Here is a 21,671-nt window from a genome sequence, read left to right as displayed (position 1 = left end):
TTTTTTTTTGTAATTTGAAAATGCATCTATATGTATATATATATATATATATATATATATATATATATATATATATATATATATATATAGCTTGAGTTAAGCAATATTACACCACCCAATATTTTTAAATTTGATGAGAATTTTGACAAATCTACCATTGAATTACATTATCTTCATATATTCTCCATACTTAAAAATTTTCAAAATAATCATATATTAATAATCATGTCATCAATCAATTGTTTAAATTCAAGTTTTTGTAGTTTAAAATAATGTATAAAATATGAGTTTATAGTTTGAATGGCAAATAACATCCAATTGGCATGCATGTTAAGAACATATAAAGTATATATAATCCAACAATGAGATTTTCTAAATATGAATTCAATAACAAGTTATTAGGTGGTGTAACATTGTTTAGAGTTTCACCAAGTATATATATATATATATATATATATATAAATGAAACTCTAATATATGATATAATAATTTATTTTTCTTCATTAAAATATCTATATAAGTAATAAAATATAAAAATAATTACATAATAAGCTCCAAAGTTTATATTAAGTTAATTTAATATTGTTTTTAACTTAAAATTTGAGTTTCAAGTGCATACATTTTTTTTTTTTTTGGAATAGTTTTTAAATGTTACCATTTCCATTTGATCATTATATGAGTATATACTATATACTAATCAAAATATCATAATTTACATGATTTGGAGTTGACATCTGTCAAGGAACTAAAGATCCTTTCATGTGAACCAAATCATAAAATAGTTTATTCATTTATAATAAAACTTGTAATCATCAATTTTTTTATACATCAAAATATCGCCTAATATTCACTTGAATAGTTTATTATTATTTACATTGGTCTAAATTACTCACATGTATCTTTCGATCATAAATTTATTCACTTGAATAGTTTACTATTATTTACAATGGTCTAAATTGCTCACATGTATGTTCCAATCATAAATTTTCTCCTCCCGAAAATAAAATCTTAACTTTGACACTTCTTGTATGCTTGCTAACTAAAGTTACTCAGGTTTGTTCCTTGTTTCTCACGTAATACGAACTTTATATATACTAGTTTCTTTTCAATTTTAACTCTGAACTTTTTTTTCTTTTTCCTTTTTTTGAGGAACCTCTGAACTTTTATTTTGTAGTTTGAGTTTCACTCAAGCGAGTTATACAAGATATCACAATCCAAATGTCTTAATTTCCAAATCCTCAAGCTCGAGAACCAACAAAGATTGCTAGTTGGATTTTGACCAAGACAATTATAGAAATCCACCTAGATAAATATCATCATTTCAATTATTTTCAACTGAACATTTTTTGTAAAAGCATCTTTTCATACCAAAAAAACCCCTAGCTGATACACCTCAGAGTCCATCCGCCAATGCTACAGAATACTACAAGCCTACAATTCAAAAAAGGCAGATAGCCAATAAATTCGGGATCATATAAAAAATAAAAATAAATAAAAAAAGAGAGAGAAAGAAGAGATATATATATATTGGTTGGAGAGCTTAGCGCAATTTTCTTTTAAGAATACAATAAGGGCAGTTAACAACAAAACACTCAACCTTCATATCACACCTCAACCACAAATACTTTACATGCCATTAAAAATGTAAAACCTATGTAGCCACCTCTGAAAGAAAGCATGTAAAAACAGATACTGCACCCTGCAAATAACTTGAGCGTAGGTCTTCGGGAATAGGAGCACTGAAAGCAGTGTCAAAGCAGCTTAACTGATCATCACATGTTGAGCCTTCTCCAATGTCAGAAAGAAGCAAACCACATACTTCCTCTGCCATTTTTGAATAAGCTATTCTGCTAACACAGTGGAAAACAGCATTCAAATTCAATAGTTTAAATCTAAACATTAGAAGACTAACAAAGGTTCTACAAGTGTAGAAGCCTCCTGCTTCTGTGGGGTATAGGACAGAGAGTTGATTATAAGCCTTTCTCCCAAATTTGGAGAGCGATTCTTGGACTTTAACATGATGGGTTTTATCTTCTCCATACACTACAATACAGATTTATATCCAGTCGGCACTGGTATACATTACAATATAAACTTTGTTTAATATACAATATATGTTGGTTCTTAAGTTTATACAGTCAACTTCATGTTTTAATTACTTCATGCATTACAGATCAGATTTTCCTAGGAAAGATAATTAATTGTTTGACCATGATATATGCAAGAAACTATGAAGCACGTGCGTTTCCGGATTTGGGTGTGGGTGCGGGTGCGGGTGCGGGTGCGGATGCGGGACTCGGCAATTTTTGAAAAAGTAGGATACGGGTGCAGCGGGGTGCGGGGATTAAAAAATTATTAAAAATATTTTTATTTATATTTTTAATATATTCTTGAGCATACTTTTTCACATTATATAAACATATACCAAATAAAAAATCAATATTACCGGTTTTTATTTTATTTTATTCATATACATATATTTCTTATATAATTTATTGAAAATATTAAAATTATAAGTCTATGTTTCAACTAGTATATCAATATTAGGCCTAAATATCTACCTAAATTATAATTATAATAATAAGTTAATAACAACTATCACTTTTTAGAATATTAAAAGTTTAAAACAGTAATATAGTATGTACGGAGATAATGGAAAAAAAAAAACCACAAGTTAAAAAATTAAAAAAGGAAGAAAGAAAGAGTGAAAGACAGCATTTACATTTGGGGGAAGGGTCAGACTTAATAAAAAAGTTGGAGAGTTTCAAAGTTCAAACTCTCTTTGCTACTTTCCAGTGCTTTGTCACGTGACTACTGAGTCACAAAACTAAAAAGAAAGATAGAAGAGAAACAAAGCAGAGAAACTAAGAGCAGGAGATGAAAGTCAGAAGACTCAAAAATGAAGAACAAAAGAGTAAAGAGGAAACAGAGAAGAAGAAGCCTGATCTACAATTCTGCGTTGTCTACGATGAGTTGAGATTGTTCTTCAGGAAACCAGAACGAGGTGAGCTTGAGTGTGTCTGTGACTAAGTGCGTCTGTGAGAGAAGGGAGACGAAGAGTAGAGAGCCAAGAGGGGAGACAGAGCACAAAGATTGAGAAAGAGCTAAAGATCGAAGTGAAGAATGGTGCTTAAGTGTTTTTTGCACCGAGTCGGCGCAAATTGGCCCGAGTTTGCGCCGAGTCAGAAATGAAAATATATATAATGGACGTGGCACCAACGCGCAAGCAGCGGCATCACTCGAGTGTCGCCGCGTCAAACGCAGGTGCAGCAACCGTTTTGCCGCGTCCGCGCATCCCAGGCAAGAAACCACCTTCCACACAAGAACTTTCATCAACTGGGTTCATTTCTCATCATACTCCTTGCTGATATAAAAAATTCAAAGCTAAATTGGTACAAGTCATCAAGAGAGTAGAGATGCATAAAATTTCATCATGTGTATGGATAACCAGCAATTTTGAAACTTTGGCATTGAATTTATAGAAACATGGACCAATAAGTGCCCGTTTGTTTCAGCTTTTAGAAGCTGAAACGCGCTTTTTGAAACCAAATTTATAAAATGTTCATTTGGTAAAAACTAAAAGTTGCGTTTTGCAAAAAAGCTGCGTTTTCATTTGTGAAGGAAAAGCACGTTCAGAATATGGAGCTGAGAGGAGCCTTTTTCAAAAAGCCCGTCCGCATTGAGAAATCATACCGTTGGACTCTGGGTGAAGTTACAAAATTACCCTTTGATAAATCAAAAAATAAGCTTCACGCCATTCCTCTCATGCTCTGCCCTCTTAATAACAAATTTTCAAATCCAAACACAAAAAAATCTATAACAAATTCCCAAATCAGCTAATGAAAAAAAAAAAAAAATCAATCCGTTGCAAAAGAAACGAATCATCCCCTTTACTGATCTAATCTGATCCCGTTTGCTCTGCTCTGCTCTGATCCAATCCTCCCGATCTGATCTGATCCCCTTTATGAGTGGTTGAATTTAGAGAAAAGGAAAAGAATCAAGAAGATTAGGGTGAAGAAAATAATGGGTGTTACAGACGAAGTGCTAAAGAGAAAAAGGAGAAAGTAAAAAATAAAAAAAAGGAAGGAGAGCTCTGGAACGTCTGGACTCTGGAGTTTGGAGGAATGGCAGGGAGTAAAAAAAAAAGGAGGAAAGGACAATAAAAGAGTAAGGTACGTGTGTGGAGGAGAATAAAAGAGGGAAAAAAAAGAAATGCCGTGTGTGGAGGATAAAAATAGAGAGAGAAAAAAAAAAAAAAAAAAGGAACTGTTATTACAATATTTTCACAATAAATTTTAAGTGGTAGGTTATTATTAGCTAATATTGGTGGAAAAAAAAAATTTAGAAAGAGAAAAAAATAATTTTAATAGTACGTTAAAATTAAAATCAGCATCAATTTTATCACAATATTTTCACAATACTTTCACAATAAATCTTAAGTGGTAGGTTATTGTTAGCTAATATTGGTGAGAAAAAAATAATTTTTTTAGAAAGAGAAAAAAAAAAATTTAATACGTTAAAATTAAAATCAGTATCAATTTTTATCACAATATTTTCACAATACTTTCACAATAAATCTTAAGTGGTAGGTTATTGTTAGCTAATATTGGTGAGAAAAAAATCATTTTTTTAGAAAGAGAAAACAATAATTTTAATAGTACGTTAAAATTAAAATCAGTATCAATTTTTATCACAATATTTTCACAATACTTTCACAATAAATCTTAAGTGGTAGGTTATTATTAGCTAATATTGGTGAGAAAAAAAATTTAGAAAGAAAAAAAAATAATTGTAATAGTAAGTTCAAATTAAAATCAGTATCAATTATCACAATATTTTCACAATACTTTCACAATACTTTCACAATAAATCTTAAGTGGTAGGTTATTATTAGCTAATATTAGTGAGAAAAAAATAATTTTTTTAGAAAAAGAAAAATTGATTTAAGTATAATGAAGTAGTTAATTTAAGTGTGAAATAAACTCCCTTATATATACATCGTCCTTTTTGGTAATTTATCCCTCAAACTGCAACTTTTATAAGTGCTAGTCAAACACTCAGCTTTTTCAAAAAGCACTTTTTAACAGTTTTTACCAAACACTCAGCTTTTTGAAAAATCACTTTTTCATTATGCACTTTTTGAAAACTCCACTTTTTCATTATGCACTTTTTCAAAAAGCCCAACCAAACTCACCCTAAGTCAGGTTTGTTTATCACTCTTTCTGATTCTAGAACTCAGTTATGATCCTAATGAAATGGAATCTTTCATTACGAACAATAAAAGCATAAAGCCAAGAGTTTTGTAGCTTAACTAGTTGACACTTCCTGGTATTTCTGACAAAAACATTTAGGGTTGAAATCCCCCACCCCTAACTATTAAATTATTGAAAGAAAATAATAATAATAATACAAGCATTAAACTTGTAAGATTTTGAAGGAGAAGCCGCAAGAGGGTAATATTTTAAACAATTTATTGGTTATGGATATGAAACTGCTCTCCTAAATCATGTAAAGTTTTAAGTTTGGGAAACAGTTAAGTAGGAGCTTCACATAAAATGACATTTAAAAAAACAATTCTGTCATCATAGATGGTTAAAGTTGAGCCTTTTGTCAAATTCACTTTGTATAAGACATACATATAAGCCAAGCAAGAACCAACAGTCTTGCACATTCAATGTTTTATGCAAGACCAGAGTAAACGCCTTGTCTTTATGTTGATTGGGAAGTAAAAATTGTAGGAAACTTTTGCCAGTATGAAAATACTCAAGTGAAAATAGTAAAACATCATATATCACAATGACTAATAACTGATCTTTTGTTGAAAGGCCTTCAAAAGCTCTCTTTCCTGGGTACCCCAGCCAAAAAAAAAAAAGTGGCAAATAGAAACTCCATAAAAGGGGTGGAGGGGGGGAGAGGTAAAAAGTAAATAAAAAGCCTGGAAAAGACATAGACCTTAAGGGATTGACCATCTACATGCAACCTCATTAGCTCCTTTTTCCACATGGCCATCTACCTAATTAACAAATGAAATCCTATATTTTGAATGCATAAAATCAATGATGGTTAAGAATAGGTAGGAAGGGCAAAGAAAAATTGATCAAGTCTGCAGCACCACCAAATATTGGTCAGGTTTTTGAAGGCAGAACATTTGACAAAATGGGGCAAGGATAAAATGTCCAGATATGAAACATATGCTGCTTCAATTGTAAGCTAGCGGGATGCAAGACAATTTTGTGATTAACCAGAATAGCAGATGACAGGAATATGAAATAATGATGCAACTCACACCCACACAGACGTACTCGTGCAGGCTGCACTGCATAGTTGATCATATTATAGAGTTCAGGGCTGTAGTAAAACAATAACAGGCTAGGATCCTTCGTGGTTCCTATATAAGTTCTATGGTAGACCTCATAGACTCCCATCTCTATTCAATTGTATTCTTTACAGGAGTGTTTCCCACACATCCTATGTAAAATATATCTCCTCACTTCAATAAAATTGTAGTAATTGTCAAAAATAAAAAAGGCCACCGACTGAAAGAAGCATCTCATCAGAAGAAACAGCTTCAACATGCATGTTATCATGGTTACAAACACAGAGAAAAGGGATTGACATTCATACCTTGCATCAACTTGTAATTTGCCACCCAAAACTGCCAAAGATTCATTTAACCGACCAAGAAAGTCTCTACAAGCAGCATTTTTGCTCTCAATAGAATCCTACAGAAAACATACATTTTCCTAAGCACTCATTACAGAGAAAAGTTATTTACAATGCCTTTTTGAGTATATTCCATAAATTTGGGCATATAACTTTAGCTTCCACTCTACTTTGTATAAATCCATCCATCATAAAAGCCACTAAAGAATAGTATAATCATCATTCTCAAGATTTTATCATTCCACTGCATGAATTTTACCATATTAGCATTGACCATGTCTTTATATAAAATTTAGCTTCCACCCTAGTTTGCATAAATCCATACATCATCAAAGCTACCAAAGATTAGTATAATCATCATTCTCAAGCCTTTATCATTCTATTGCATAGTAGAAAAGATTCTATTGCATAATAAAAGAGGATTGAAGCATGCTGTGTTAACATGTTAGTTCAGGCAAGACTAATAAAATCTCAAATAGCACATTAATGCAACATATGTTAGAGCAAAAGATAAGAGAAAAGAAAAAAATAAATATACTCCTTTTAGTTGGTTAGTGTTAATATCAGGCACCGGCTTAGTATTAGCATGTTAGCATGCTCTTGAATCCCTGATGCAAATTAGAGCATGATAAGCGTGGATGAATTTTACTACATTAACATTAAACATTTCTATATATATGCGTGTGGTAATTGGCTTTAAGCTATTCCTAGCTATCACTGATATTGTTTGTATTAGCCTATTAGCGACCAGGCCAGTGCCACAGCTGTTTGCCCTTTTAGAATAATTTCTAGTTCCAGCCCAACAAGAAGAGTAACAAAGTTGATGAGTGCCTGGTCCACTAGTACAAGTCATGTGTCCCAAATATCATCAGGCATTTATGACAATACCTACGTTGGACCACATGCATGAAAACACCTTTTCTTAGACTCAGTAACCCTATTTGAGAAAGGCCCATTCATCAGCATAGGCCCAGGTTGAGCTCAAGACAACTGTTTAAGATTCAAACTGATTTACAATAATAATCACACACTTTATTTTTTTTTTATTGAATAATCTCACACTTGAAGTAAGCTTTGGTCCCATAATTTAGTTCAAATGGAACAATTTTGGTAAGGAGTGTATAAAAATTTTGGTTAAGGTATTGGCAATGAATTTATGGATAGTCAAGTGAAGAGTAAAAATCCGGGTGGTTATTTTTAGCTAGACATTGAAAAAGCTTACATTCATGTGAATTGGGAGGCACTCCTAGATTTGTTGAGGAGGATGGTCTTTGGGGAGAGATGGTGTAACTGGATTTGCACTTGTACATCCACAGTTCAGTTTTCTGTTTCGGTAAATGGATCTCCAGCTGATTTTTTTGGAAGTTCAAGGGAACTGAGATAAAAGGATCTATTATCTCCTTTTTTGTTGATAAGTAAGCGGATTTGTTATCTCCTATGTTGTTTTAATTATGATGGTGGTATTTAGTAGGATGTTGAAGAGAGTGGACGGGTTTAATAAGTGGTTTCAAGGCTGATGGTAGGCGGGGTGATTGGGTATGTATTTCACCTCTTGTTTGCAGATGATACAATTCTTTTCAGTGATGCACATGCAGAACAGATCCTCCTCATATATGGATGTTGCTACTATGTTTTCAAGCAGTAACAAGCTTGAAGGTTAATGCATGTAAGAGCGAGATGGTTACAATAGGGGAGTTTGATAATGTGCATGCTTTGGCAAGGATTTTGGGGTGTAGGTTTGAGACTTTGCCTATGTCTTACCTTGGCATGCCTTTGGGGGCTTCTCATAAGTCCATTTATATTTGGAATCCTATCTTGGAGAAATTCGAGAGAAGATTGTGTCGATACCTCGTCGATATAACAGACTGGCAGGATGGAAGAAGTTGTATTAGTCAAAAGGTGGTAGATTGATGCAACTTAAAAATACATTATCAAGTCTCCCTACCTATTATTTATCACTTCTCAATATTCCTACCAGTGAGACTAACAAGATTGAGAAGATGCAAAGGGAGATTCTTCGGGGAGGTTAGGGGGGTGAGTCTAAGCTTCATGGGATAAAGTGTGTCAACTATGGCCAACGGTGGATTAGGGATAAGGAAACTAACTACCTTCAATAAAAAGCCTTATTGAAAAAATGGCTATGGCATTTTGGGGTTGAGGAGGCGTGGCTTTGGAGGAGGGTGGTAGCTATGAAGTTTGGGGAAGAGTGGGGGAGGATGGCTTCTAAGTTGGGTAGGGATGTACATGGTTGTGGTTTGTGGAGAGGTATTTGAGTGGATTACAAGGCATTCAGCCAAAATACTCGGATTGAGATTGGGGTGGGAAATAAAGTGAGATTCTGGCATGATTGTTGGTGTGGGGATCAACCTCTTCAATTGACTTTCCCTTTTTTTTATATAAGTAATAAGATTGATTGATATAAAAAAGGGACACCCTAGTACACAAGGAGTGTACAGGGGCTATATACAAAAATTAAAACAATCAAGAAAATAAAAGATAGAAGAGAATGATTGGTTTCACAAGGCAGATAACCAATCCAAAAAAGTTCTTAAAAAATAAATTAAGGTTTGGTATGGATCACTCAGAATCTTCAAATCATCTACTATTTCTTTCCCTCCAAAGACACCACATTAAACAATAGAGAACAATTATCCATATATGACCATTTCGATGATGACCAAACCGGCCTAGCCAACAAGCAAAGAGCCCCACAATTGACTTTGTCATAACCCAACTTACTCTAAATAAACCCAAAACCATAGACCACAAATCCGTAGTACCAATCATTAAAGCCCACTAGAAAACTGTAATAATTATTCACCATGAATCCCTTATTTCTATTTGGTTTCCAGCTCATTTTACCCTCCCAAACCCCCTTACTGATGAGCCATATATAGTATCCATGAAGCTCGACACAACCTCCAATTCCTAAACATAAAAACCCCTAAAGAAACTTACATTCCAAAAAATGGCTCCCATTCGTAAACTTCGTAACCTCAGCCACACTTACCTCATTATCTTGGCAAAATCTAAACAATTCAGGAAAGTGGACAACAAGAGGTGTCTCCCCACACCAACGGTCTTGCCAAAACTTCACCATCTACCCATCACTAATATCATACAAAATATAACAAGAAAAAAAAAAAGGCCATCCCTGACTAATATTTTTCCACAAACCACCATATAAACCAAAAACGAGACCGGAACACCAGCCGCCCCATACACATCCATATTTGACCTCTATCACTTGCCTCCAAAGGGCATCCCTTTCAAGCCCAAATATCCATAGCCACTTCCCAAGCAAAGCCTTTCTAAAAGGTTTTACTTTCCTTATCCCTAAGCCACCTGAAGAAAGAGGAGTACAAACAATATCCCATTTAACCAAGTGGAATTTAGGTTCATCCCCTAGACCACCCCATAAAAGATTGTCATTAATAGACAGGCCTCTGTAGAGTTTTCCTTGCTGAGGCAGGGGTGGGGGAGAGGAGGTGGGATGTGCAGATCACCCGAGTGATTGGTGGTTGGGATGTGCAATTCGCCTGAATGATTGGAAGTTGGGTCCAATGGTGGATTTCTTACATATTTTGGATTCCAATACCCTTTCAACTGAAAATGGGGACCGAGTGATATAGAAGTTGAAAAAGAATGTTTGATGTTGTTGATTTGGAGGGAACGAAATACCCGCACATTTGAAGATATTGAAAGATTTGTTGAACTTTTGAAGTCTTTGCTAATTGGGAACTTGTTTGAGTAGTCTCGGATTTGGGGTTTTACGTAGTGTATTTGTTTCAAGTAAAATTTGTTCACCATCGTGAACATGATGTACTTTTATTCAATAAAGATTCTATTACCTAACCAAAAAAAAAATTTGATGAAGAATGGGTACTTTGACATCCGCTTGCATTATAATGCATTATGAGGTTCCTCCTTGGAAATACCAGGAAAGGTATTTGAGGATTTAAGGCACCTTGACTAATTTCTTTTTTTGGCTTAGGGAAAGATATTCACAGGTGACAATTTGAGAAGAAAATGATTCACTTTTGTTGACTAGTGCTTTACATATTGTTTTTGTGGGAGACAGTGGATCATTTATGGCTGCATTGTGAGAAGGCTATCGGTTGTGGTGTTTTGGGTCCTACCAAGAATGATACTAGATCTTCTTTCTAGTTGGAGGAATTGGTTAGGGAAGTACTCGTTAGACATTTGGAATCTAGTACCATTGTGCCTAATGTGGTGTATATGGAGGGAGCGTAATAGATGTATGTTTGAGGATGTTGATAGTTTAGGAGACCAATTGCCTGCTTCTTTTAATGGTTATTTGTTTGATTGGTCTCAGGCTTGGGGACTCAGTGCTTCTCTTCCTCTGTCCATTAGTTATCTTCTCTCTTGTAATTAATTTTCAGTTCTTTTCTTTTCTTACTTGTACTATTTGAGTACTTTGTGCTTTTTTACATAAAGTAGTATTTTTTTTATAGCTAATATGAGAACTATTATTGATGAAATAATAAAAAAGAACATACAATGTGTTCTTAAGGATGAACAACAGCAAAACAGAAAGCATATAGAAGAGCAATCAGGAAACTAAACTAAGAGGAGAAAAACTATAGAAGAGAAGAACAATCTACAAAAGCCCAACACCGAAAGCAATCAAAAAGGCTACGCCGACACAAGCCTTTTAACTCAACCAAAGACTTCTCAAAATCTTCAAGAAAATGACGGTTTCGTTCCGTCCAAATAGTCCACATCAAACAACTTGGAATTAAATTCCAAATATCTAAATTATGCTTCCCAAGCCAATAACTCCAACAAAATAAAACTTCCACCACAAAGCCAGGCAAGACCCATTGAATACCGAAAGCCTGAAGCAGAAAAATCCATAAAGAATGTGCTACATGACAGTGAAGAAGGAGATGATCCACAGATTCCTCACTGCACCGGAACATGCAGCAGCGATTTGCCAAAGAGCGACCCTCCCAGCAACCCTTGAGCTCTCGCCCACCAATCTGTATCTCGAATCAAACTATTGAAACCCCAGAGAAACATCAGATGGACATGAGGCTGAAAGGCCTTTGCCCTTAGGGTCCCCAGAGATTGGGAAATGGGCTTTCCCAATTACACAATCAGAAGCAGGCCCAACTTCCTTATTAAGTCCACGGTTATTAGGCCACATCCAAGAAACATCAGAAGCCCCATTGGGCCTTTGAGATTCATTAAGAACAATGCAAGCCCCACGCCCACCTTCCTTATTAAGCCCAAGGTCATTAGGCCCCATCCAAGAAACACAACGTTTGCCTCCCTCAGGTTTAATAATTCTAAACGCCAAAGTTTCAGTAGTCAACTTAAAACCTAAGTTGCACCGACATGGACATGGGTACAAATACGACACAGGTACGGATATGGAGACACGGCAATTTTTGAAAAATAAAGGTATGACATAGCGTGGGTACAACAATTAAATAATTAATTAAATTTTATATTTAAGCATATTTTTTAATATTTTTAGACATAAAATACGTTTATGTCTAAAATTTAAATTATGTAAGAACTACAAATAAATAAACTAACACCCAAAGTAGTACAATAATACACATAAAATGTTTAGAGTACAAACCAAAAGTTTAAATAGGCTACATTCAACATCAAACTAAAAACATAAAAGGAAAACAAGCTTTAAACTTTCAAGATTACCATAGAACAAGAAGTTCAAAATCTGTGAATTTTTTTTTTTTTTTCATTGTTGGCATGCAAGGGAGTCAATACCATACCGGAGGCTGTTTCGTTTTGACCAGATAAATGAAATATTTCGGTACCATTTAATACCGGTATACCGTTTCGGGATTATCACTAATTATATATATATATATATATATATACACACACTTATTTTTTATTTATATTTATATGTTTAGTAGTTAAAGTTCACATAATAATAATTTATTATGAGCACTTAAATTTAAATTTATAAGCATATAATATTTCACTTATTGTTTATCTCTAGCTCACATATCAGCCTATTAATTAATAAAAATATAAAACTAGTGAGTGACAATAGTTGAAAATTTGAAATAAAAGATGTAATTGAAATTTCAAACTTGTTTCAAATATCAATGCCTACACGTGTGGTGTCAGTACACACAAAATAAGACTACAAGAACCACACAAAACAAAAGGACCAAAGGGGGTGCAGTTGTAGTCTAAACAACAGATAAGAAGAAGAGAAAAAAGAAAAAGAAAAAAAAAGAAGGGAAGTGAACAGATGAAACTGAAGGAGGAAGACGAAGGGATAACTAGCTAAATGTTAACATCGACCAACAAAGTGGTGCTAAGCCTGAAGGCAACATGAGCCATCTGGTACTTTTATGTTTTGTTTTGTGTGTTTTTTTTTTAAGAAGCTTTTTGTACCGGTCGATTTTTACTTTCTACCCAAAATGGCCAATATTCACCGGTACGGCACGGTATTAACTTCCTTGCTGCGTGTCCACCGTGTCCACGCCGTGTCAAAGAAGCGGGAAAAAAAAAAGACACCGCTCGGACATCGGAGTCCAGCAAGTCTTACCGGTATCGGTGTCCAACAAAAATAGCGTGTCGATGCAACCTAGCTTAAAACTAAATGCACGTATGAGTCTACCATTTATAATAGAAGTATTAACGGCAAAATCTCCTAGGATCACGTTCCTTTCCAAATTAACTCCCAACTTTTCAAAATCCTTGAATTCCACTGATTCACATTATTATGCATCTTTTGCCCATTCCAGCCACCTCCATCTGACGAACCAGCACTGCCAGGAATAACTAGAGTCACCCCTCCCCGCCTTGGCTTCTCACCGGTAAGGAAAACACCCAATTCTTTCTGAAACAAAGACCACCCAGAACGATTGATGCTTTCTGGGATCATAATACAACCTCACCTAGCTCAACCATAGAACATTGTTATAACCACAAAAAGACCAGCCTTATTTGATCTACCAATAAATTCTAGCAGCTTATTATTTTCCCGGAATCTCTTACAGAAGAAATCCTTCCTGGAACCCAATTACGTATATCGGCAAAGCAAGAAAGAATCCATTTCATGCCTTTGCATCCTACCCAAATAGAACTCAACATTCCGACGACTCTCATGGATAGCATATGAGTCAGACCGCCCACCGTCAAAAGAAAACGAAAACAGTTTTGCATCAATGCAAACAGAAGCTTTGCTGCCCCCATGATTTGAGGTAGAAGGTGAAATAGTTAGGGAGGGTGGTTTGGAGGATAAAGTGGGGCAGCGGGTGGAGAAAGAGCTTTGGGTACAAGGGGATGTTGTGGAATATTAGGCAACTAAGGTGGTGGGAAAGAGAAGGAGGGGGGGAAATTGGGGATAAGGGAGAAAACTAAAGGGTGATGGAAACTGTGGTGGGAAACAGAAAGGAGAGGTGGGAGGAATAAGAGAAGATGGGAAGGTTGATGTCAATTGGGGGTGGAGGAATGGGTGGGATGGGAGAGGGGGGTGGGGTGGGGGAGGCAGCGCAGAAGTCATTTTAATATCATTGCCCACTCATTGCCCACTAGAAGAGACTCATCCTGCCATCAGGATTTGAATAGAATATCAAACAGAATGACAGCATAGTTATTAAACAGCTGATTAAAACTGATTGAAACCATCCAAGGAAATATCTTTATATGTAAAGGATGTGCTCAGCTACAGAGTTTCATTGGTTAGTATTTTAATATAGAACTATCTTACCTATCAAAAAAAAAATAGTTCAAATGACAATAACATAGATAACAATGTAGAGAGGCAAGATATACCGCATATTGAAATCAAAACTCCAATATTTAGGATAAGCTTTCATACCAGTTCACTCATGGAAACATTATCTTCCTGCAATGAACTTCTCAATAGATAGAATGAAATATAAATTCCAGCTCCCAAGTCCCAATTTTCAATTTCTGACTTGTGGTCCTCCATGGATGTAGCAAGCCTCCATATCTCCGAGTGTTTGGCTGCAACACGAGAAAAAAAAGCTCAAAAGTGAAAAGAATTTGCATGAGAATGGAGAAAACGATTACCCACTAACATTGCTGAATAAATATTTGTGGTTTCCTTAGTAGAAGAACAAGTTTGTGACTCCAGAATAGCTCTGAATTCATTCCACATGAAAAACTCAAAAAGACATGCTATTAACCATATGAATACCTGGCAGGACCTTTTTTGGCGGTATCTAAAACAGCATTTGGAATTGAATTATTGTTAAAAATGCAAAAAGATCCCATTTGGCATGGATATCCAAAAACATTTCCCCAGGCAGCTGGTTAAAATCCATGAATTTTCATTCAGGCCTTAAAAAGGAGGGGGGGGGGGGGGGGGATAGCTTTAGTTATTTATGCCCATCAACTCCCTCTAAATTCACAAAATTAAAAGTTACTTTTCTTTTCACAAAAGATTTATAAGAGATCAACATTCTTTTGAGAGGTAAATACAACTCACATAGCCATACAAGAATGACCATGTGATCTAACACTTCAATTCTGTTGTATGGATAAAGGTGCAATTTGGTCTAAAGCCCATTGGAAAATACATATATAAATTAAAGTTCCAACTGCAGGTTGGAAGCCTGTAAAGTTGAGAAGTTAAAACCATAGAGCAGCTAATGCATAACCAACTTCAAAAATTCCAGAATATCCACAGATTTTCAACAAAAAAAAAATCTGAAGAAAATCTGAAAAGTTAAAAGAAAATCTGAAAGCATAAAACATTACAAGGTAATGCCTAAATAGTACTTGAGAAGAAAATTATAAAAAAAGAAATTAGTAAAACTAAAAAACTCAGTAAAAGGAAGGGACATTGCAGGATAAATGAATCCTTGGACTAGGCTCAGAGAACCAGAAAACACAAACTGCAGGCTAAAATCAATGAGAAGTTAGCCAACTAAGTATAATTTTCATGATCTCATTCTACATCAGTTCATTTGTAGGTACATTCCAGGAAATCATTTTAATGACTGCCAACAAGACATTTAAAGACAGAAATGACGACGTTCTAAATTAAGCTTATAATACCATTTTATATATCTCAAGAATTCAAGTTCATCAATGGTATCACAAAAGTATAAGATACTCATCGAACCTAAAATGGAACACTAAACAGATATCAATATTTCGAAGTTCAAAAACATACATCAAAAATTTCTCAAAATCAGATATCAATTCAAATAATGATCAAAAACACAACATATCCCTCAAAGAATAATTAAAGACTACACTTGTTTTTACTTAAAAGTTGCACAACAATGCACCGTTGAGTGATATATCAGGCCATATTGCAATGGGGCCATGCCAAATACACTTGTTAGTGTAACCTCACAATCTAATTATGTGAATAACTAAGAAAAACATTGTCTCTGTTTCAATTATTTTACTGGCATCAATGGCTTGGGAATCATACTTCGAATATTTGGAATTTGATTCTAGGATATTTGATGTGGATTGCTTGGCTGGAATGAAATCGCCGTTCCTTTGAGGACACTGAAAGACATTGGAAGAGTCAAAGGTTTTATGCCAGCGCAGTCTTTTTGAATGGTCTTGTTATTGGGGTTTCCTGATTTCCCTCTTTTTGGTTGTTTGTTTTATCCTTTTCCTATTGTTCATCATCATGAACAACTTGTATTTTTCCTTACTATTTTCATTAATAATATTTCTCTAATTATCTATCCAAAAAAAATGCCACGGTCACTTGAACTATACACATTATAGTATTAATTATTTTTGCAAAACAATGAATGGGCATCAAAAATAAAATTCTCAAAATGATTTATTGCCTTCATAGAGATCCCAGAAACTTGTACAGATATGTGATAATGGTACTCATATAGTGCATAAGTATCACTTAAGCAAGCAACCTGAGAGATTTTACCTGACAAGAACAATTTATGAGCAACCGACACTATGAAAATAGAATGAGCTTTTTGCCAATGTGCACATTGAAGAAAATGTTCAAGGGCCTTTGAGAAGTCCCCATAGTAGTTGAAGTAAACTGCCTGCATTGGTCAGGAATAATATAATTCAACCAGAGATACTCAACAAAAAATCAGAAATCTGTTTAGTATCCAAGACTACTCTAATGGAAGAAACTACACTTTATTTGTGTATTAGTCCAGGACAACATACTTTTTACAAACATTACCCAGGAAAATTAAAATTAATGGTAGTCTCAAGTGCCACAATCAGCTAGATAACGGTTTCAAAGCTAGGTGCAAAAAATCATCAATAAGTCACCAAATTTGCAGTATCGGTGACATGAGAAATAGTTACACCAAATCAAATAGAGAGCAGCATAAAAGGCTTTGAGATATATAGGGTTCACTAAATAAAAGAAATATTGACATACCATAGCCTCATGAAGCCACGCAGCTGGTACACCCAAATTCTCAATAAACTGGCGTTGCGATTCTTCTGAACTCCATGATTCACAGTACTGGAACAGTATTTCCCGAATAAGATCAGCATGCAGATATGGGAAATCTTCACGGTAGGGCATATGAAGAATCACATAAATGGCCCAGTGGCATTTCCCCACACACAACAGCTGCGAGACAAGTCCCATGTCAAGAACATGAAGATCATTAGTAGTGATAGCACCAATTGCTTCCAACACTGCACGCTGATGCCAGATCATATGGTAATCAAGAGGATCATGTGTTGAAGATAAGGCACTGAACATTGCCTTTAAGAAGCTAAACTCTCCCTCTTCACTGGCATGAAGCAGCATAAGATAATATGAGAAGTCAAAACATTCTTTTGTACTCCATTTAACAGCCTCTTCTACTGGTCCTTCATCAATGTATACTGGAACAGGATAAGTAGCCTTTCCAATATCAACAAGATGTTGATAACTGTGAAAAACAATGGGCAAGGAAGTGTCAGGTGGTAGTTGATACCACATCAATAAACCTAGAAACCTCTTCCAGTCAACTTTCCCACCATGCAATGCACCATGAATATTACCAGCGAGCAATTCATAAAGCCTTAACCGGTCCTTCTCAATGAAACTGAAATCCAGCCTATTGATTTTCCAAAGATCAAGCTGCTGTGCAACATCAGCACGATTCACCATGGACCCGCCAGCCTGACTTAATAAACAAGCCAATCTCACATCTCCTCTAGAAGCAGCCAGCTCCACGGCTGCATCAAGCTGCCGCCCAGTCAAGAGTATGAATATATGTTCTAAATAATTTGATTCATTCACTGAGCTTATTGTATCTTGTACACGAGGACAAACACTTTCTTGCAACCATAAGCTGAACTCTGCTCTTCGAATAAGAGGGAGTGCTTCTGGGTCAACTTCCGAAGAAGCTTCCTTTATATCCTGCATCATGTCTTCCTCATTGTCAACACCCAAGGACTTCAATTGTGCACTACTTTCCCTATCAGAAAAAAGAACTTTTATCAATTCCCATACCATTACTTGGTGAGACAAAACTACACGGGTAGAGGAAGATAGCCCAGGAACCTCCAACCTCCTCTCAACAATATCTCCATAACTCCTGCAAATCTCTGAAAGCATGATGCGATCTGAGACAAGTTTTTGAAGCCTCAGCTTGAAGGACCCAACTTCAACTTCTTCTGTTACATGATTTATCTCCTTGTGGAGATTTAATGGAGAATCAAAAGCCAAGTCAACAAGTTCCTCTCTGACTTTATTATTTTCATCTCTAACAACTTTATCAATAGCAACCTTCTCTAAATTGATTACAGAGGATAACACCCTCTGAGAATTGTTACTGGCTACTGGTACACCAGTGTGAACAAGGACCCCATTTGGGCCCCACCCAACTCGAAATGACCTACCCAGGAACAATCCTGCATCAACTATGTTGCAAGAATGGCTTCCAGTTACTGGTGTTTCTTGCTTGAAGTCCAGCTTAAAACCTGAACCTTCAGGTTTCATTGGGTTCAGTGAGAGACCCTTATTTTGTTGAGCCATCAGAATGGCCCCAGGAGAGTTTGAGTCAGAACTACCATGGTTGTACTCGAGCAATGCTAACGGGGTTTTTCGAGCAACTAGAGGACTAGATCTATGGCTCATCCTCTGAGCAGAACTGTGTAAAGGAGGTCTTATGTATTCTTTACCAAAGGATGGCTTCTTACGTGTAGGTATTTCATCACCAAAATCCTCTGCCTCCCCTTCCTCATCAGGAAACATCAACATTTTCATTTCTCTCATCCTGACAGGATCAAGCCCAAGATGAGCAGGAAGAGAGTGAGAAAGCAAAACACCAGTGGTGTCTACCTGGGTTTCATCATCAAGATCATAAATCTCACCACCATTCTTCCCAACAGGATTTTGAACTACAGTAGCATCATCCATTACAATATCTTCTTCTTCATCATCACTCAATCCAAATCTGCTAAAATGTTGAACTGAGAATTTCCATTCACCACCTGCTGGGTCAAACGAAATGAAGCGAGCCCCTTGTCTCTCCACACTCATTCTTAACTTATCCACAATCATCTTTAGTTTCCCCTTCTCCAAATCCAGTGATCTTACTTGAAGCACCAAAGTCACCTCAGCAGCCTTGTTAAGCCCCTGTCCAACCACAGGCTTGGTATTTTCATCTTCATACACAACTACCTCATGCCTACAGAACTTCACAATTTCATCTAATTCTAACTGTCGTATATCAGTCTCCCCAAGATATTTGACCGATCCATAACCAACCCTCCCAATTGTGAAATCCAGAACACGGCTACAATAACCAGGGTCCATAAGCTCCCGAGTAGCCAACTCCTTCAAGCAGGGCTTCATATAATAATCAGCTGACCTCAAAGTAGGTAACATAGCTTCAATATCTCTAGAAACCTCACACAACAAAAAATCATTGTTTTGAGATATCCTTCTTTTCTTGCACTGAGATACAACTTCTGAACTCATTCCCACATTAAAGTCCATGCCACAGGAATTACTAAATGACATGTTTTTGCTTGTACCATGATGTTCACTAGAAACCCCTAATACATTATTAAAAAAAAAAAAATACATTAGTTCATTTGTAACTTGTACTACACTAATTTGCATAAAAAAAATAACAAATCATATTCTTAAACAAAAAGAAATTGTCTAATTGAATTCATATTGGAACATTTACAATAATCCAAAAAAAATTACTTACATTTGGAGAAGAGAAAGTTTAAAAAATAAAAATAAAAATCATTGTCTGTGTTGAATAAACATTCTATGAATATGCAAGCATGAAGCAACAAACCCTAGAAATTAACAAACCATATAGAGTGGCTAACCCCGAAATTACCAAACCCTGAATCTCCGTTTGATTGACAAGAAAATTCAGGAATGAAACTCCGCATGCGGTGTTTTTCATTTTTGCTTTTCTTGTAGCTGCATTTTCTCGGCAACCAAACAGAGAATAAAGAAATTGACAAAAAAAAAAAAAAAGGTAGACTTGAGACTAGACAAAGTCAGCTAGTTGCATTTACATTCTCAGGTACCAAATAATGAAGAAAGCTAAATTTCTAATCTGATTTTTTTTTTCTTTTTCTACATTTTCTGAGTAATCAAACAGAATCAATGGAAAAGTTGAAAGTAGCGATGAGAAAGAGAGAGGGGGGCATTACCGGAAACCGGGATTAGAGAAGGAGATGCCATAGTGGAGTGCAAGAGAGTGAAAGAGAGACAGGGGTTTAGGGTTTTGTATAGGACAGGACCATCCACCGGTACTTCCGGTCTTCACGTTGGTCACACTATAACGGCGGTTCCGCCTGCTTCGTATCGTTTCGTACGTAGGAGGGAAATGCTTCTTTTCACATAATACAGTAGGACTAACATAATACGTCTTATATTTTTTTATTCTTTTATTTTGGGGTTTTTTTCATTTTGGTTCTTATGTTTAAAAAAAACACACACATTTATGGGCTGTTTTTTAAATATTATTTATATTTTAACACATTTTTTCACCTACACGTATTTTTAAAAAAAATTAAAAACTGTTGTTTAAACACACTTATCAAATGGACCCTTAATTTAATCATGTTCTTCGATAAAATTAAAAAATAATAATAAAATATTTGATCATATCTATTATCTCAATGACAAAATTTGCTGATTTAATGGTAATAAACTACTTCGTCATTTTAATAAATAAATAAATAAATAAATTCATATAAAAATTGTTCCTTATTCTTAAGACAAAACTATGCCATTAGTTCTTGAAGTTTATCTTGTGAATGTAATTGATTCTTAAAGCTTCAAATGATTTTAGTCCCTCAAATTTAAAAAATTAGGGTTGTTAGTCATTTTGTTAGTTGTTATTAGTATTATTGTTTATATGGCTAACGAATCAATATCATGTCATCTTTTTGCTACAAGTGTTTTACAAAACTGACGTAGCATGATGCTACTTCATCTTAAAAAAATAAAAATAAAAACATACAAGTCAAATTTTAGATTTTTAAAACACCAAAACATCAAAATTCCCAAATGTAAGCCCATTGTTCATGAGTTCATCTCCATTCTGCCTTCTTCCCCTTGTCACAAATCATCCATAAGCTGTCGCATACTACGAGCAGATTTCATTGTCAATGATTTCTTCAACTCCTGCTCCGTTGGAAGCCCGGCCTTAAAGGTCCTTATGGCCACATCCTCAAAATCTCTGTCTATTTCTTTGAATGTTTCCTAGTATCTGTTTGAGTAGGTCTTAAGAGTTTCCCCTTCTCTCATTGCCATGGATAATAAAGAATCCAAGGGTTTGGGAACTCTACTGCATTTTACAAATCTCGCTCCAAACGCTCTAGTTAACTCTTCAAAAGATCTTATGGAACCTTACTCCAACCCATCAAACCACCTCATAGTGACAGGCTCGAGGCTGGAGGGAAATACCTTGCACATAGGAGCCTCATTCCTAGAATGAACAACCATCCTTTGATTGAAATGACTCAAATGCTCCACAGGGTCGATTCTCCGATTATAAATGGTAAACGTAGGTTGTGCAAAGCTATGGGGAAGCCTAGCTCTATCA

General features: G+C 35.4%; 1 protein-coding gene across 1 annotated transcript; it reads right to left on the bottom strand.

Moving 5' to 3' along the window:
• Positions 1-1,496: 1,496 nt before the first annotated feature.
• LOC142636395 (nuclear pore complex protein NUP96) lies at positions 1,497-20,463 on the bottom strand. The gene is made up of 6 exons (XM_075810604.1): positions 20,272-20,463; positions 17,030-19,650; positions 16,556-16,679; positions 14,498-14,646; positions 6,625-6,722; positions 1,497-1,847 (listed from the first exon to the last, which is right to left on the bottom strand). The coding sequence occupies exons 1-6, from the start codon at positions 20,300-20,302 to the stop codon at positions 1,652-1,654; spliced, it is 3,219 nt and encodes a 1,072-aa protein (XP_075666719.1). The 5' UTR covers positions 20,303-20,463; the 3' UTR covers positions 1,497-1,651.
• Between the last annotated feature and the right edge of the window lie 1,208 nt (positions 20,464-21,671).

This window comes from Castanea sativa, chromosome 5, assembly GCF_040712315.1.
Source record: "Castanea sativa cultivar Marrone di Chiusa Pesio chromosome 5, ASM4071231v1".
NCBI classification, from domain to species: domain Eukaryota; kingdom Viridiplantae; phylum Streptophyta; class Magnoliopsida; order Fagales; family Fagaceae; genus Castanea; species Castanea sativa.
Note: the sequence above shows the minus strand (reverse complement) of the source record. Positions and strands in the feature narration are given on the sequence as shown.

Coding starts and splice junctions, on each gene's coding strand:
- LOC142636395 (XM_075810604.1), bottom strand. CDS start 20,302: ATGGCATCTCCTTCTCTAATCCCGGTTTCCG. Junction 16,680..17,029: donor CGTGGCTTCATGAGGCTATG/GTATGTCAATAT, acceptor TGACCAATGCAG/GCAGTTTACTTCAACTACTA. Junction 1,848..6,624: donor AAATTACAAGTTGATGCAAG/GTATGAATGTCA, acceptor CTGTGTTAGCAG/AATAGCTTATTCAAAAATGG.